The sequence below is a fragment of the Ischnura elegans genome, chromosome 3 (genome assembly GCF_921293095.1).
Source record: "Ischnura elegans chromosome 3, ioIscEleg1.1, whole genome shotgun sequence".
Taxonomy (NCBI): domain Eukaryota; kingdom Metazoa; phylum Arthropoda; class Insecta; order Odonata; family Coenagrionidae; genus Ischnura; species Ischnura elegans.
In genome coordinates, this window is record NC_060248.1 from 135469011 (window position 1) to 135488196 (window position 19186).

The window sequence follows — 19186 nt, forward strand, 5'->3', positions numbered from 1 at the left end:
CATTCGAACCGTTATATCCATGAGTGAGAGGGGCACTTGCAGAGTTTAAAGAATGAAAGCGGTCCGTCGCGTAGGTGTTTCCAGGGTGACGGTGGAGAGTGGGGGGGGGGGGGGGACGGGAAGGTTCATTAGGTGTAAACGCAAGGGACATTCCGCTGCGGTTGCGTTCACGACCATCACGAGCGTGCGCGCGCATCACGAACTATAGCCGGTTCAATTTCCCTTCGCGGCTCAGTGGGCGTGGCTCTAGCGAGTGGGGATGCGCGCAGGGACAGTTTCTCGTAACGTGACTTCCCCTCGGCCAATCAGAAGACAGCAGGCTTAAAAAATTCGCCTACTCCCTAACACCACCGCGGTGCTAGAGAGCGAGGCAGCCAAATCTGGAGGCTGACATTTCCTGGACCTCTGCGAAAGGATGGATGGATCATCCTCAATTCCCTCCGAATAAGTGGATGGGTATATTGTCACGGCGCTGTGCCCAAAACACCAACGACCACCCATGAATAAATACTTTTCTTTGATAGTCAAGATTGCCCATGTATTTGGCTACGTTGGGTTCATTCCGGCTTTCTTTCCAACAAATACGTTTCGCTCCTCGCTCAGCCCGACGTTTCGCAGTGAAATGTTTTTTGCGAAGTCGAGGGAGTGAAATAATTTTTGGAATGACGAGGCGCAATTTTCTACAAAAATACTATCGATGTAAGCCATTAATTATTTAATAATTGTTTGATTCATTAATTGCTCAGGCTTTGAAGCTTTCCCAGTGACGCTATGAGAGACGCTTTCTCGGGCTTCCAATCTGGTCTATTTCCGCCAACGCGACGTTTCGATAGAATACTTTTCCATCGCCCTCACGGCTGACTGATGATTCAATTAAAGTATGATACCTTTTTCTGCGTTTCATAGGATTCTTTAAATACTTCGTGATATCAAAGCTATTTGCTTCTTCAACTACGTCATACGCAGAGATTTAAGAGATACAGATAGCGTGGAAGCGAAATGATAATTATCTCTGCGAAAAGAAAATTACTTCCATTTTTTGGCTAACAGAAAAAGCATACGTTGAAGGTTAATGCTAAATCACAGCTGGATAGTATGTATAGCATTCCGAGGAAAGAGCTATCGCATGTGTCCTAATCTCGGCTTTCCTCCGCGCCAATAAAATCCACGATTACAGTATTTAACACGCAGACATAGTTGTTGACCTCATTGAGGGAGGTAGACCCGAGCAGTGGCCTAACATCTAATACATCTAACTCATGGTTACCAAGATGGTGAAAAGACGGCACCAAGAGAGCTCATCTGAATTTCATTGATCGAGAGAGACTCTAAACTTTCCCTGATAACACCTTTAAACCTTTTTAAAGAGTCCATAAATTTTTCCGAATAATGGCTTCTTTTCGTTATAAAAGACAAAAAAGACAAATAAAACGGTTTTTGCTGAATTGAAGCAATAAGCTGTTTGGACATTTATCATGCCCATGCCAAAATTAAGACGGTGATCAACTTTTCTGCACAAGACATTTCAACAGCTTAACAACCAGCCACATTTCAACTCACCTAGTACCATTATCAAGGCGTTCATAATCACCCAAATGCCATTTTCACTACCTTGATAAACGAACTAGGTGTACTAGCAATGTTCTGTTGAAAAGTAATAGAAATATGTTGAGATAAATAATAACCAGCGTTTTAGTTTTGACATGGAGCGTCTGTCCAATGGGAAGAGAGGGATAATGGCCCGGAATCTAAGCAAGGAAATCTATGAGTTGGTCCATCCTCTGTCCTCCTCACCCACTCCGGAGCCGAGGCTGCGCCGCTGCGGCACTTGGCGGAGGCTTCGGCGGGCGACCAACGGCGTCCGGCTCCCGAGGAAAGCTCCTCGCGGATGGGAGTCAAACAGCCGCCCGCTCCAGGAGACTGGTGTCATCAGGGGGGGGGGGGGGAGGGGGGGAGTGGGGGAACGACAAGAAGAAGAGAGAGGGTTAATATGAAGACGAGGCGACGGAAGGGGTGGTTAGTGCCACGAGGGGTCGTCTATTCGCCTAAGAACGCACTGCGGTTCATTACGACCGACAGACATTTAGAATACTCTCAGGAAACGACGCGTATGAATGCCCTAAAATATGGCGAAACTGCTTTGCGTTTTATCGGCAGTCATGTGCAAACTCTGAAACGTAAAGATAACACGGGAAAGGTAGGATTAATTTGTCGATTAGATCATTCATAGGACAAAAGGTGGTATTCTATCCAAGCAAATCTATAATAGATAAATTAATGTTTACTTCATTTAGGTATGAGCAAATTTGGCGAAGTAATGTATTCATGATGTTGGTAAATTATCTGAGTTTTTAAATGGGAGTTTAAGTAATTTCCCGTATGTATAAAATTTAATGATGGAATTGGAGGTTGCTTTTGATGGCTGGTTCAGCTGGCGCACCCGTGATGAGGAAGAAAATTTCGTGAAACTAAGACACCATTCATTATTAACGTTGTAAAAAGTGTTTATGATGGATTATATCGTAATTTTTCATAATTGCAGAGTATGTTTCTAATATTTGCGTTGTACCACTTAGTGAATTATTTCTGCCCAAAGTGTAATGACCTGAATTATCTCGCAATGATCTCGGGCAACAGGGGGAAATTGAAATGAATGAGTCCGCTAGTAATAATGTCTACTCGCAAAGCGCCAAATTAATTAATTCCAGCAAGGACGCTCTCGAGAAACAGGCAGAATAATCGATAGTGACAACATTCTGAACATTTATTGACACTACTACCTCCGAGCAATTTATTTGAAAAAAAAAGCTGCAAAAATTGAAATAAACAGCCATTCCAATGCCATAGCGAATGATATTCCGATATAAATATCAATAATGAGTATGGTTGTTTCAAAAGGAATTGGCCAGCGTGCGAAGAAATAGGCAGAATACTTCTGAATTAGTGGTAAAAACATTACAAATTGTAGCGTATATCACTTGAAACAACCTTTCAAACAAATTTATTTATTTTATTGAACTCAATGAAAGTATTTTTTTTGTTCCTGACATATGCCAATTTTTTTCTCTAAACAACCATAGGCAACACCATTCGCATTTAGACGTAACAAAATTAATGGAATAATAGTTGTTACGCCATCGCTTATTATACCAATCAAGAGAATCATGGAGTCACGATGATCAAGGGGCATTGAAAGAGTGGCCACCACCACAATTCGTCCTTAGCAGTCGCCTTGCGCTCCTTTCATTGAATCTCTTTCAGACAACTCGAAGCGTGAGTTTGGGCGCAGAATATGGCGCGCCGACAGATGGGTTATGGAAAAGGAGGGATCGCCAATCTGGGGAACTAGAAGACGGCGGAAGAGATGCAGGTTGGTGTGTGTGTGCGTGTACTTTGCATGAAACGCACGCAAATCGCACAGTGACAGTGGCTAGGAGGCACGGGATTCGGAGGACGGAAATGACAAATGAGTGATGGGGTGCGCGCGCACGGAATGACGACGAATCGAGCGGAGACGCCGAATGCGATACAGGAACACTGAATCGCAGGAGCCCAAAGTGAATTGGCCACGAGGCTCACAGATACAAAATTCACGGATTCGTGGACACATTTATGCCTCAGGTTGCACTCTGATTAGTTGGCTTTGCGTTTTGCCATTCGGCGAAAACTTCGTCAGTAGTCAGCGATAAGTCAGTTGTCATGAAATAGTGAAAATACATAAGAATGCTGAAAACCTCACCGTCGATTAGCTGCTCCACGGCCGTTTTATGGACAGCCTTGACAGCATCGGCGATTGAACTTCAATGAAAGCTCCAATAAATATGATTAACCAAGAATTAAGAATCTACGATTAAAAAATGGCACACCCTGCGTGGAAATCTTCGCTTCGATTCGTGTTCCGTTTGAGAGGCAGTCGGCCTCGTCCAGTCAGCTCATCAGCGGCGTCATACTACGAAGATCGATTTACGCGTGGCTATGCTTTTTGCCATAGAGTTTATATTACTATAGGAGGCTCCAAGAGGGAGCAGTTGCCGCGTTACTGTGAATACGGTCTCCGCGCATTAATCGCACTCAAACTTAAGTCACTATTGGCGCAATGATCGGTAGCTATTAATGTATTTGGCTTTGAATTCCCTTCAGAACTCCGTTTAACACAAAAACTGTCGTGGCCCAGTGGCTAAGGCGTTCGACTTCTACGCTTAGATATTAAGATCGAGTCTGATCTCCGATAATTTTTTAAACATTACTTTCTAATTTTTATTTTACAGGAGCTTGTTTTCCACAATTATTTTCATGATTTTCACTTTTTCCGCGCGAAGATTTTTCTGTTCTCATACGGCTTGTGATGTTTTCCCAATATTTCTCTTTGAATCATTTTACTTCCTTTTCGCAACACGACGCATTTTTAAAATACACATTTACTTCGGTCAATTTGAAAAATCGGTGATTGTAGAACACACAGGAAAACCACAACATCCACTTGGAAGAAACTATGTACCCAACTCGGTAGGACTAGAGGTTATTGGGACTGCATTACTAAAGAAGCTGTAGAGATCCGTCTTCACCCAAACAGCATCACTACAGCTAAGCAGAGCGAGCGGCTGGTAATAAATTGGACGAGAAAGGAGGAAAAGTCACGGACCACCAGAAGTGAAGGAGGAGGACATGAATATGGAAACGCCCACACTACAGACCCATGCAGACCCTGACCCGGTTGGAAACCCGAGAACCTTTCGTCCATGCTATCCACCGGGAAAAGCTCAGATTCTACTTGGATTCCTTTTATATTGCAGTACGGGTTTGTGGACTCATACAATTCAAGCCTTGTTTTCGGAGAAAAGAACCGTTGAAATGCAGATAGAGCGAGCCAGGGAGGGAATGGGTTTTTCCTCCGGAGTTTGGAACGGTCCACCATCATTTCACTCAGCGAGCTGTCACTCATCTAACAACAGGCTTCAGAGAAGCCTCTTATTGGTAAATTTTGCTTGTTCCATCAGGAGAAGTTTCAATTTTAATCATCAAAGTATATAGATTTTCCGGTCATGTTTTTTCCTATTCCGCAGGATCTTAAAAGTTCAACTTGTAACAAAATCCAATTCGGAAGCTAGACATGAAAGGTAAGAATGAGTCCATAAATAATGCAAAATAAAAGGAAGCCAAATACATGTGTATCTTAAAGATGCGACGTGTTGCGACACGAAAATGCAACAATTCAAAGGAAGCTTCCGAGTGAGAAAACGGGAAAACATCTGACGTTGCAAGGGTACAAAAATATTTCCTCGCACAGAATTAAAATTATCAGTGAAAATCATGAATATAATGGTGAATAGCAGGTTTATGAAAAAGAAAAAGTAGAAGGAAATTATGAAAAAAATTACCGAACATGGAACTTCAGAACGGTATTCCAATGCCTTAACCACTGGACCATATTTACAAGTACGTAATGATAGTTAATACGCATGTTTTGAAGGGACTACATTGCACTCATAAATGTTTACCTGCGTCTTTTTAATTATTAAATATGAAATTAAGCTAAATAGTAATTAATTGAGCTTTATTTTGGGCAATAAACGATTACATTCAACGCGTAGTGCATCTCTTGCGGGGTAATGCGTATCTTTAACTCTGTATCCTACCGACTGGAACGCCTCTATTTATTGCGACCGATGTGGAACCATGGGTGAGGAGGATCCTGTGAAGAGTATTTATGCTTTTTGCGTTGCTCAACTCGTAAAGTGTACAAATGAATGTCGAACCATTGAGAGTGAGTTTGCACGCACTGTTAACGCAAACTAACTTTCGTCGTATAACTAAGAGGGTCTTGCAACTGAGGATCCACTGTACTGCATCCAGAAATGGTTAAGACGAAAATTGTGTAAAATTACCTCTATTCCGCTTATTCGAAACTGTTTCCTTAAGATCAATGGGTCTAGGCTAATTTTGACATTGAAGGGATAGAATAGTGGCACTGAATCGTAAAGGGAGCTGTAGCGTAACTTCAACGAAAATGTTTTACAGTTTACCGGAGAATAAATACTTAATAATAATAAATAACGAAAGTCAGTCAAACTAAGCCCGAGAAAAGTCGATTCGTCCGATATTTTGCATCGACAAAGAACGAGATTATATTTAATAGTTTTAATATTACGGGAATAATTATCATAACTAGGAACTAGTTTGAGATTTCATGCTCAGTGATTTAAGTAACTTAGAGCCATTTTTAAAGAGCTAGTATTAGAAAATAAAAATGTATAAATGCAACATAATAATTTCGAGTATTCTTTAGAAGAGTTCTATTTCCACGACCTGCAAGATTCAAGAGAGTTTTGAAAATTTTGCAGAAGTTAGGATTTACCAATAACACATTAATTAGTTACCAGGGCATAGCGGAATAATGATCATGAATACCATATTTCATGTAAATAGAAGTAAGTGGAGCGATGGCAAGGATAATACAAGCAGTTCAATATCACGGAATACGTTAATGAAAACGATGCTATCTATTGAGTGGTTTTTAATCGCATCAATAATTTACGCTTCATCATTAAAGTAAGTCTCCGAACGTTTCATCTAACCAAAGACAATTTCCTCCCATTAATTAATGACCCAAAAATGACAAAAAACATTTTGAGTTTGAAACTTTGTGACAGGAAACGAAAAGTCTGCTCGGCGTTGGCTTTAAAGCTCATTATCGTCGCGGAGAGGGCAACGTCCACTCAAGATAGACTATCGGTCTTTACAGAGAGTAGTGACACAAGTGTGGATGCAAGGACAGACCATAGTGGTGGTTGAAGGGTGGCTGCTCCTTTAAGACGGACGTTCAATTAACAACGCTGCTGAGGAATGCGACTCACCCTGACGAAGATCAGCACTTTGGTGTCTCCGATGCGGTACTTCCCTTCGGACACCCGCACCATCGGGAACTGCGTGGGGCAAGAACACCTCTCGACCAGCTCTCGGACCTGCGAACACAAAGGAAGAAGACATTTCGGTTGAAAAAATACGAAATTCAAGATTACCACCGTTGAGCGAAATTAAACGCTAGTTTTAGTTACTTTTCGTGGTTCATACATAAAATGTTAACACATGAAAATGTGATTTATGTAAATACCTACATGTCACAATATTTATACCTAAAAATAACAATGTAACACCCTGTGGCGTTCAAAAATAATATCTAATTGTAAGTGAAAATGCTCCAGCACATGAAAATGAAAACACATCTGGGGAGGAGGAAATGTTTATCTTGACATTTTGGAGAAAATTCAGAGAGTTCTTTGCTCGCTATGGCGAATTTCCTCAAGACTAACATTTAAACCAACCCTTTTTCTTGCCACGTTACGAAACACACTGTACCTACGGCTCAATACAGCGAAATTCCTTAGCTGAATTACTGACATTATTCATAGAAGTAATATACGTGGACTAAAAGATAGAATAATATCAATAAATACATGCTGAACGTCGTGCGTAAAATAAGGAATTAGGTTCACATTGGTTAGCATGGGAAATAATTCACCTGAGCCGCAATTCAAACCAGGTATGCCTGGCGAATGCACTACGAACAGTGCCTACAATGCTGTCTATGTAGGGGAATCTTCAGTGGGATCACTTCGTTGTAGGATTCCGGTTGAATGGAAGGTAGGAATCCATTGCCATATCCACATCCAAAGCTGATAAATTTTGTTGAAACTTCCACTAATTCTTTAATTATTTTTACTAATAACTTCACACATCGCACAGGACAATATTATTTTTCTTCAACTAAACACAGTAACTAATAAACAGATTAGATCTCTTAGATAAAATATTTAACACTCTCCCTTCATTTTTTTTCTTTGGAAACAACAGAAAACAAATTACATCATTCAACACCATAAAACGTTTCTTGAAAATTACATCACAAAATTAATTCATATAATTATAACCATAATACAACAAAAATTGATCACATATTTAGGTTTAAGCGAAAATTAAAATTCCTTCAATTACTTGACAGTAATACGTTTTTATGTGCATGAAACTTGATACTATTGAGGGGCTTTGTAAATATATCGGCTCACTGATATTCTGTTGGACAGTAATTTAAAGTCACTACAGAAATGAAATGATATCTTACATCAATGTGCTTGCTTCGTTTATTGAGCTGTCCAGTCTCAATTAGTCGAATAGTGCTTTGATCCAGATGTAAACTTACACTCAATTCTCTACCAACCAATTCTTCAATAAAAGTTTTTGCATAAATGACTTCCTTCACACATTCAGCTGCTGCAATATATTCTGCCTCTGTAGTGGAAAGAGTTGGTTGTTTACGTGACCACCAGGCTACTGGACCTCCACAGAACATCAGGACGTATCCACTTGTGCTCTTCCTAGTCTTTAAGTCACCTGCATAGTCAGAGTCAGTATAAGCAGTCAGAGTCAAGTTTGATCTTCTTTTGTACCGAATACCCAGGTTCTCTGTATTCTTTAAATACTTCAATGTTCTTTTTACATTTTCAATGTCTGTTTTTGTTGGATTTTCTAGACTTCTGCTTTCATAGTTGACTGCAAAAGCCATGTCAGGTCTTGTTTTATTTGTCAAATATAAAAGACTACCAACCACTTCTCTGTAAGGAAACTTGAGAACACTTTTATCCCTTTCTTCCTGCTCGTCAACTCCTTTCCCAATTTGAAGTGGTGTATCAGCTCCTTTGGTATTTTTCATCTCGAATTTATCTAATATATAATCTGTATACCCCTTCTGAGACAGGAAAATAGAGTCCTTAGAGCTTTTAATTTTTTGTTCCTCTGCCGCCAATCTCGCTATGAAGTTTTCAATTGTTCTTTCGTCTTTCGCGGTAGACTCCCACGCGGTGCTGAAGTTTTGATAATCAGCGGGCAGCACACTAAGTATCTTCGTTATTAACATGGTTTCATCAATATTTTGCTGCAGCATTTTAAGTTTATGAACTATTGATTGGATGTTGGAAATATTCGTCATTATGTCGGCACTCTTCTCGAAACGGAAATTGTAGAACTGTTGCAGTAAATTACACTTCTGTTGCTCTGTATCACGTCCGTATATATTCGTCAGGGTTTTAAACATATCATGGGCAGTAACACAAGACATAATATGCACCATTATCTTTTTATCAATAGTCGTTATTATATACTTCTGTGACTTGGCGTCCAACATCTTCCAGTGACGTATGTATTTTTCATCTTTCACATCAGCCAGACGTTGAATTCCGTCAACCACGTCCAGTAGGCCACTTGCTCGGAAGAATATTCGTATTTGGAACTTCCACAATTCGAAAGTTTCAACTCCTTTTAGTATTTCAATGTTTGATAGATCTTCTGTCATTGTTGCCGAGTGCCTTATTTTAAAAATCTTCTTTCAGTTTTTGAGCGCCAATATCCTTTTTTCTTTCTTCTATTTTTTACGTTTTCATCAGAATCTAAGCGTTCGGCGGATATAGGTGTCTGGGTCCATGACCTGTTGAAACTTCCACTAATTCTTTAATTATTTTTACTAATAGCTTCACACATCGCACAGGACAATATTATTTTTCTTCAACTATACACAGTAACTAATAAACAGATTAGATCTCTAAGATACAATATTTAACAAATTTTCACCCTCATCTGCATAGAGGTAGAAATTACGCTCAGCCGAACAGATGAATCAACCGGACAAAAAGTAAAATGAAAAACAGGAGAGAACTATTTAAAAGATGTTTAAATCTCGCAAATACAGAATTTTAGGCGGCTTGAAATGGACCGGTAGATGCTAGCACATTGACATCGAAGCGACTCTAAATCACTCCTTCGTTGAAAGAAGCCTTATAAAGGATATCGAAGGCTTCTCCTCAACACTTCGGAGGCAGATAAAGGCATCGCCGGCAAATTTTCTTCCCGAGAATGGTAAGGTCAAAAAATAGTACGAAATAAGGATGTCGGGAGTAGAATGCCGTTTGTAAGCACATGGTGACTTGAGGGAGACGGATGACTTTAATTTGAGCAGTCCTTAGGTGGAGATAACGAATTCAATAAACATAGCGACCAATACCAAAAAGAGACGCGATCATTTTAAACGAACAATTAAAAAGGCTTACGAGGTTGATGCTACCAAAATGGTACGTATAATACTGTTAAATATAATACCAAATCCCATTATTTTCATTCCGACAACGTTTTACGAGTTTCCTTGACATAAAAGTACGTTAATTTGCTTTTCTGCATGGTATAATGCATTATCACTCATTGAAATGGATGCAATAAGCAATAAGAAAAGAAAAATGGCGAGTGATTCATTTGGTATCGAATAGGTAGGAGCAGTGAACTCTTTATATGTTCACAATAAAAAATAGTTTAAAATATCCTCTCTTTTCGACGCATAAAAAAACTCAAATAGGAAGTAATATTTTTACACTTTACTCTTTAAAAATCAGGACTGCAATATAGCCAAATTGGAAATTCATTCAGCTTTTTCTGGAGCTGAAAGGCATTTGACATAATTTTCCTACCGAGGGCTCGTAGGCTTAGAGATGCAGAATCTTTCAGGGAAAGATGAAATTCTGAAAGGAAATCACAATGGTTGTTAGTGGCCCATGCGAAATCCAGGTAGCGCTTTTCGCCCACGGTAATTTAGTCTTTAGAGAGGACAACATTCCAGTAGATGCGATTTTCCTTAAATTCAAAAAAAGTGTTTGATAAAGTGCCCCGCAGAAAGTTATTATTAAAACTGAAAACTTAAGGCCTAGATGATAATACCGTTTCCTGTATCAAAGAACTTATGAGGCATCGCGTGCAAAGAGTAGCCTTGTTGGAGTCTGCGCCATCTAATACTAGAGTCACTTCTGGCGTCCCTCAGGGTAGTGCCATAGGCACACTCCTCTTCCTTCTTTATATAAACGACATTGGTGATATAGTACACAGTAAGCTACGACTATTTGCAGACGACGCTGTAGTGTAAAGGAAAATCCGTTGCAGTAAATATAGGGATGAACTAACGAACGACCTTGCTGCTATCCAAGCGTGGTGCGTTGCATGACAGTTAGAATCAAATTTGAAAGAATGCGTATTAAAATGTAAATTTTATAGTAATGAACTTATGGAGAAAAAATAACTCCCTACAACAAAGCTGCATATTTCATTCAGGGAACCCAATTAGAGTCTGTATAATCCGTAAAATATGTAGGAGTAACACTCAATAATTATCTTTTGTGAAATAAACATATTTGGAAAATAACAGGTCAAGCTAATCATAACTTGGGATCTGTAAAACGAATGCTAGGAAAGTGCGATGACGAAGTGGGAGAAGTTAGCTACTTCTCCCTCGTCTTTGTATTATGCAGCCAGTGTTTGGGATCCTCATGTAATAGGCTTAAAAACAGAGTTAGAACGCGTACAGAGAAGAGCTGCCAGGTACGTTAAAAGTCGTTACGATGGCGTAGATAGCATTACTGACCTTTCTGATGAACTCTAATTGGATCTGTCAAACCGAAGACAGAAAACTAGACTAAAACTATGATGTAAATTCAGGAGCTGATTATTTTCCAAAATAGTTAGCCATACCTTACGAATTCTACGCAGGATCACATCAAAAAAATAAAATAAGAGGTATAGACTGCAAAACATAGAGATTCAGAATGCCGTTTTTTGCAATGACAAGAGACTATAACGGAAAAATTGGACTTATAAATAGTTTAGTAGACGGATAGTGTTGCATAGGCACTATCTTATATATTCCGTAGTTCATGCTTCTGAATCTTCCAGGTATTTGTAAGAGTATGATTTACATGTTCCAGCTTTATAGGCAGATCACCTTCATAAGTAGTTGGCAAATTTTGCCTTTGCATGACTCATTTATTATCATGCAAAACATTTCATGCCCATGTGGTGTGCATATGGGAATCCTCTTGCATTCTGGCGATTGATCACCCCCTGCCAAACACCCTAGAGGGGGCTCGCAGGGCATTATGTAGATAATTTCAAGACAATAGTAAAACTTTTAAGGATTATGCCAGGAAGTCAGACCAATTTAACATGCGACCTCTTCAGCTCAAGATCAAGAAACCCCTAAGCACCCAAAAAAAACATCGTTCTAGCAGCACGCATATGATCGGATGTTGAGGGTAGTTTATCAGTCACAAGCTACACGTAATACAGGCAAATATTTTGGAATTTTTTCGCGTTCCAAATCGATAAAAAGAGAATTAGAGATGGATCACCAATGCCATCACACGGTCACTGAGTCGCTTATTGCTGACTTTAATTGAACTTGTAACAAAACCACTTCATGTTCTCAATGAATTCGTACTCCCGTTGCTCTTTCTCCTGCATAAATAATTTTCCATCCTCCAACTATTCAACTATTAATATATGTCGCATACTGCAAAAATATGTCACATATAGCTGAAGGTAAAACTATGTTTCTTATTTCGAGAACTTTCCTTCAAAAATGTCATGCATAGTTGAACTACAATGTACACAGCCGCTACAAGTGGGACGTATTCATTATCGCGGGAGTAAGCAGTTGGATTTTGGAGAGAACTTAAATAACATTACAGCTATTGCAACCAAATAAAATATATACTTAAAATATGAATAAGTCGAACAAAAACTATGGCCATAATCTTTATCGGCCTTATTAATTTTGGCGAGCTTGTGTCAATTCGCCACCACAGTGCGCCGTGTGGAAGCAAAGAAAGAAATTAAATTAGAGTGTGCGTCTGTCTGTCTCTGCTATTCGCGCCGAATACTTCATTTTTTCTGCGTCGCGTAGGGGCTCCAAAAGAGAGTAAGGGGGAACACATCCGGCGGACACTGACTGACTGTGAGTCACCGCCGAACGATCTCTCCGCAGCGCCCCGAGACGCCCACTGGCAACAACGAGAACCCCCAAGTGCCCAGCAACCAGCCGCTCTTCGATATGGACATCTTAGCGTCCACTACCACGACAATGACAGTGCCTACTCCTACTCATATGGCCACTTCACGTCTACTCCGCGAGCCACCAGTAGGGTGTTTGGCAGGGGGGACCAGTCACCACCAGTAGGCATGCAGCAAGATCACATGCGCACCTCACGGTCGTAAAAGGGAGACACGTAATAACAAAAAACTATGCGTGCACGAAGTGTAGCTCCAACCAAGCTCCTCGCGTAGTACACATCCATGCAAGATTAGACCAAACTAACCTAACTCGAAAGACGTGGTTACAAGTGGTCGTCGTGAAACAAAGAGACACGAAAATTACGAGATACGACATTACTGGCTTTCGGATTTTCAGCTCCATATTCCGATATCAGTTATGGATATATCGAACGAATCAAATGCAGCAGCCCACTCTAGATAACATAAGAGGAACTTTCAAAAAGGTCTCCCTACGACATCGCAAACTGCTTGATCCGCGAAAATTTGACGATGAATATTAAAATGCCAGTCGCAGGATGACCTTGCAGCAAATATGACCTTGATTCAGATCCTTGGACTTATTGCAGGAAACCACTTTTTGATGGAGAATTGATGGCACTTTGTGTCGACGACCACCTCAATGGCCATGGAGGTCAGTAGGAAGGGTGATTTGGAGATTAAATGCAGAAAGAACAGAAATAAAATATATCTACCACATCTAATCTCCCAGCATGAGTACATAAATAATGATCATGAAATATTTTTTTTAGGAAATTGGGCTTTACCCATTAGGCATAATAAAGAATTTTTATTTGCATTCCAGATTAGCCATGCAAATTTGCGTGATAATGGAAGAAAAACATCGTTAAAATCAGGAAAGTCTTTAATATCTATGTTGGTGGTTGCTTTCGGGAAATGGTGCGCAGGTAACATTTTCTCACTCGACGTTCGTTTCACTCCTCCCACTGGGAGCGTTTTCAAGAGAGAATTCTTTTGAAAACGCTCCCAGCAGGAGGAGTGAAAGGTCGAGCAAGAAAACGTTACCTACGCTGCATTTCCCGAAAGGAACCACCAACATCGATAAAAGAAGCTGTGAAATTCTTCATACAAAAAAAATATTTAATCTTTATGAACTGAAATTCTCATTAAATAGATGGAAATGGTAAATGGCATATCAAAACCTAGAATACATACAGAAAAACATGATCCAACTCATTTTCGTGAAAAAGAGGAATCAAAATTCGTGAATATTGTTACAAAGATAATGATTTGAAACATTCGCTTTTAGGTATCCTTTATTTAAATGGCCCTTTATTGAATAAAAGACGATTAGGTTCGAAGGTTAATTTTGGATTGTTCATTGCTCGGGCTGCGATAGAAGGAATTGGGAATGGGAAGAACAATCTAGTGACGAGACCCACGGCTGAGCAAATGACTATTTTGTGCGTAAAAGTTGTAATATTGTAACGGACGGATGAATAAGAAGACGACGCGTTTGCATGCTCGTGTAGGATGCATGAATTGCCTACGATGGAAAAATCGTTTTTCTCGGAAGCAAGAAACGTGGATACACAGAAGTTAATACCACCCAGCGTTATAATATGGAAATGATAGCTGGGTATGTCAGAATAAGGATTATATCCGGACAATCGTTAGAAAATTCCTGAATCCAAGAATTATTCGCAGCAAAAAGTGACTGATCGGATTCTGTTCGGATGCCACAGAAATGGATGCTTAGGAATGTGGTAGCAAATTAAACAAGACATACATTGCTAGGAATATCCGACGACATTTTTGTATCCACGAATTTAAAACATTCATTTAACGGAACTCACCAATTAAGTAACATCAACTGTATCACCCTGATACTTGAATTGATCGTCTCAGAGAGCTAATTCCATGAGAGTGGCTCGAACTCATTTTAAGTAAAAGTGCGTCCTTCTTTACTGTGCAGCAGGCAGTACGTATTATCTTAAAATTTACTCATAAGCATTCTCCAGAAATAATGTCGAGCGTTCTTTCTTTGGGGGCTTAAAATGCCAGGCACGTCAACATATCAGGAAAGTATAGTAATCGATTTACAGGTACCCTCAATCACCATAATAATTATCTTCGATTTTACTCATAAAATAAAAGTGTAATTTTTTCAATAGGGAGTTAAAAAAAAAGAAGTTTCCTATTTTATTATTCGAATATCAACTATGATTAATTAATCCTAGACATTGACATTATTATTGATTGATTTACTCTATTTTAGCTTACGCCAATAACGATTCTGGAGACATAACAATGCATTTGACTGGTAACCACGGTGATGGATTTATGAATGGGGACTGTGGGTTGAATGCGTAACCCGTAATTGAATACACTTGTGTCGAGGAGGAGAGAGTAGCATCATGCTGTCATTTACTTTCGGATGAACAGCTTTTAGCGGAGTTGGTTGAGAGCGTACGAAATGTGGAGTACACTTAAACAATGCTCTCGTGACAAAGTCAGCACGCAAAAGAGGACACATATACACAGAGAGGGGGGTAAATCTATTCGTCAATCAATGCTACAAAGCAAGAATACATCTATTCAGAGCAAGAATTTACTATTTCTCTTTGTTACTATTAGTAAAATGACATTAGAACGTGTACATAAGTACTGAATTAGGACCTATGGTGACAAGAGAGAGAAGCTTTCCGACTGTATTTATGCAAATATTAGCGAATTTATTAAGGCGTTGTCCAAAACTTCACCAGGCAAACTGGCTCACCACAAGTAGTATAAACAAACACGCAAAAAAACATGTAAATTTTTGGATGGGATCCCTGCTGTTATCATTGTAAAGTAGAAATCCATGAACTCAGTTATTGAAAGGAGGAGGAGCTGTTCAATGTTGCGTGGACGGGAGGGCGAAAGGTAATTTATGTCTTTAACTAGAAATGACGAAAATATATTTACTTAGTATTGATACTACACAGACTTCCCGTGGGTTTCTGTCGACAAAAAGTGAAGTTGCTGCTTTCACATATAGAAGATGGGGGTAAGACTTAAAATATTTGTTCTCACGCCTTGCCATACACCTGCTTGATGAAAAAAGATTTACCTGTCCAGGAGTTTAGCGTCCAATTTTTGCCTCCTCCGGATTGTGAGGTTAATATCCAGCATAAAACAAGTCTGAATCTCATTGTTTTCTTTTGATGACACAATAACCATAGTTCCTTCCTTCCTGGACGATATGATGAAATTGCAAGCTGGTCCCCTCAACTAGTTCACAATGAGGCCTACTCCCTCTCATTCTATCTATGAATCCTATTCTCTTCCTTCCTCTCCCTCGTTTACCCAACATTCTACCCTCTTCTATGACTTATTCCAACATCCCCTCCCCTTCCTCAGCCCTCACCTTCTCCTCAACAGTGCCCTACATTCTCTAATGTTCGGTCCGAATAGCTCAAAAATAATTTATAGTAAACTACTTCATTTTAATTATCACTGTTTATAATAGCTAATTTTAACCAGCACACCCGGCGATCTTCCTTCCGCCAAACAGTCAATCAACAGTTTAATTACACCATTCATAAATCAAGAGCGGCTGCGGCGTTTTAAAAAATAAGAAAAATATAAAAAAAACTGCAGGGATAAGAATCAAAATTGATAGTCAGAAAGGCATTTTATTTATTCAATCTACATGGGGTGGATCGAGGCAGATTAACGCGAATTTTTTTCAATGAATTTTCTAATTTGGATTATTTAACTTAAGAAATTTAAGACCTTGCGGTTTTATGAAGTAGTTAATAAAGTCCAAATTTAGTGCATTCAGTTGTTGGCTATTATTTTTTTTTTGAACTGCAAAACAATTTTTTTTAGGTTCAAATCTGTTGCGTAAACTTGGTCCGTTCTCGGAGCAAGCTTCCGTAATCCTACACCGACGCTTGACTGATGCTCAAAATCGTGTAAGAAAAGCCTTGGAATAGCCCCTAGGGAGCAGCATTAACATGCTCTGCATTGTAATGACTTTTGGTGACCCAGTTATAGTAACTCGGTTTTTGAAAAAGTGCGCTTCATAAACGTGCTCCATGCGTAAACGTACCACGGAGTGCCCTACACATTCGGGTTTAATCTTTTGAGTCAAGCACCTTCTGATATGCAACGGTTTTTGTTTTTTTTATCAGGCGTAAGATACAGCGGATGATTTACCAACTCGTGAACATACCACAAATAAAATCATGGGCTTTTCATGAGCACATGAGCACTAAAAATCACAAGCACTGAAAGATTTACCTTGTGATTTGTTAATTGTCATCACGGATTGGAATTTGAATTCGTTTAAGCTCAAAAGGGCACATAATTTGGAATCATGGAATCCTCGGAATGAGAATTTCCTCATCTGATAATTTTCCTTTGAGTGTAGTCGAGTGAATCACATTCATTAATAGCTTTTTTAATCACCAAACGCGTTCCGTTGCATCGTTTTGTTTGGTTTAGGTTTCGAAAGATCATGAACACAGAGCCTACATTTAGCTGTAAATTGTGCCGTGGTAAGCCACGTAAATCTAAGGACTTTAAAAATTCAAATGGATAGTTGGTGACTTCGTCTTCGTTTGTTAAGCCGCAGCAGCAAGTTTTGGGTCTCCCTTAAAATGTTTCAGCCAATCATCATGAATGCCTTAATTAATGAATACCAAATCTGTCGTTAGCGAAAGAGTTCCCGAATATGCTTCAACTGCAAACTTATTTTCAAACGCTTTCTCGGAAAAATAAGGACAGGGGGAATGTACACTCATGCCTGTTCAAGGGTAGGTCGGACAACAACAGGCAGCATTGTTTTTTCTGAATCCAAATTGGTCCTAATCCAAGAACTCTTCTGCTCTTTGTTCTATTCTTCTATAGATGATCCTTGTCAGTATCTTCGACGCATGTGTAGTTAGGCTTATGGTCCTAAAATATTCGCACTTCTCCGCTCTTTTCTTCGTAGGAATAGGTATTATAATGTTCCTCTCGAAGTCCTTTGGTATCTCATCTGTCGAATACATTTCACTAATGATTTTGTATAGCTGGTTCAACGTCTTATCTCCTGAATTTTTAATTAGTTCTGCAGGAATGTCATCAATTCCAGACACTTTATTTATCTTGAGGTCTCTTACAGCCGCATCAAATTCCGATCTTAAAATAGGGGCTCACATGTCATTGGCATCCACTTCCCTCTCGTTTTCAATATCATTCGTTCTGAGGCTGCTTCCTTTGAACAAATCTTCCAGATATTCCTTCCATCTCTTCCCTTTTTCTTCGTTTTCAATTTTTTTCGTTTTTAAAGTTCTCCGTTTTTGTCCCTAAGGATATTACACCTTACGCCTCTTTCCTTAAAGTGGTTCCTCACTATCCTATAGGCGGCCTCTACTTTTCCATGTTTAAGATTGTTTTGTACGTCTTCACAAATACTTTTCATCCACGTTTCTCTAGCCTTCCGCGCTTTACATATTTCGTTCCTTATTCTCCAGTAACGATTCCGTCCGTCCTCTGTTTTCGCAGCCTTGTATTTTATTCTTTCTTCAATGAGATCTAATACTTCCTGCGTGATCCAAGGTTTTTTCATGACGACTCTTCTTTTACCAAGAACTTCCTCAGCTGCTGCCTGCAGACCACTTCTAATGGTTTTCCAACTCACTTCCATTGGTTTGTTGGTCGTATCCTCCCCTATTTTATTTTCTACATCCTCTTCAAAAGCCAGTTGATGCTGAACCTCCCTCAATTTTTCAACCTGCCATATGTTTCCCCGAGTTTCAAGAATCAGTATTAAGGTTAAATATAGAGAATACTTGGAAAGCCTTTCTTTCACTCGTAACTTCGGGAATAAATAGCTACATCCCCAGTAAAATAGTAAAAGAAGGCAGCGAACCGAGATGGTACGACGCGGAAGTGAGAAAATCATTGAGGCGACAGAGAGCGTGTCATGCTAAAATGAAAAAAGTCAGCTCGGATTTATCCGCTAATGAACGCGAGCTAATAATTAAAAAATATAGGATGACTAAAGCCGCCACGAAGGAAGCGTTCAGGAATGCATTCACGAATTTCAAAAGAAACACACTAGTAGAGCAGTTACAGGATAACCCAAAAGCATTTTGGTCATATGTTAGGGAAGTTCAAGGTAAACGATCTACCGTATGTTCGCTGAGAAACGACAATGGAGATTTGTTGACAAGCAATTACGATAAAGCCAATTTATTAAATTCCTACATCAAGAGCGTGTTCACCGTGCCTTCCGAGAACTCACCCGAGACCGATGACAATCCCTGTATACATAAGA

The 19186-nt window shown here is 39.5% G+C and overlaps 1 protein-coding gene across 3 annotated transcripts in view; it reads right to left on the reverse strand.

Annotated features, from left to right (window-relative positions):
- LOC124156625 (GAS2-like protein 1) overlaps positions 1 to 19186 on the reverse strand; it is a 329284-nt gene that overhangs the window by 39232 nt on the left and 270866 nt on the right. For all 3 annotated transcript variants that reach the window (XM_046531275.1, XM_046531274.1, XM_046531276.1), the window contains one exon: positions 6855 to 6962. In XM_046531275.1, coding sequence (XP_046387231.1) covers positions 6855 to 6962 — 108 coding nt within the window. The remainder of the gene's footprint in view (positions 1 to 6854; positions 6963 to 19186) is intronic.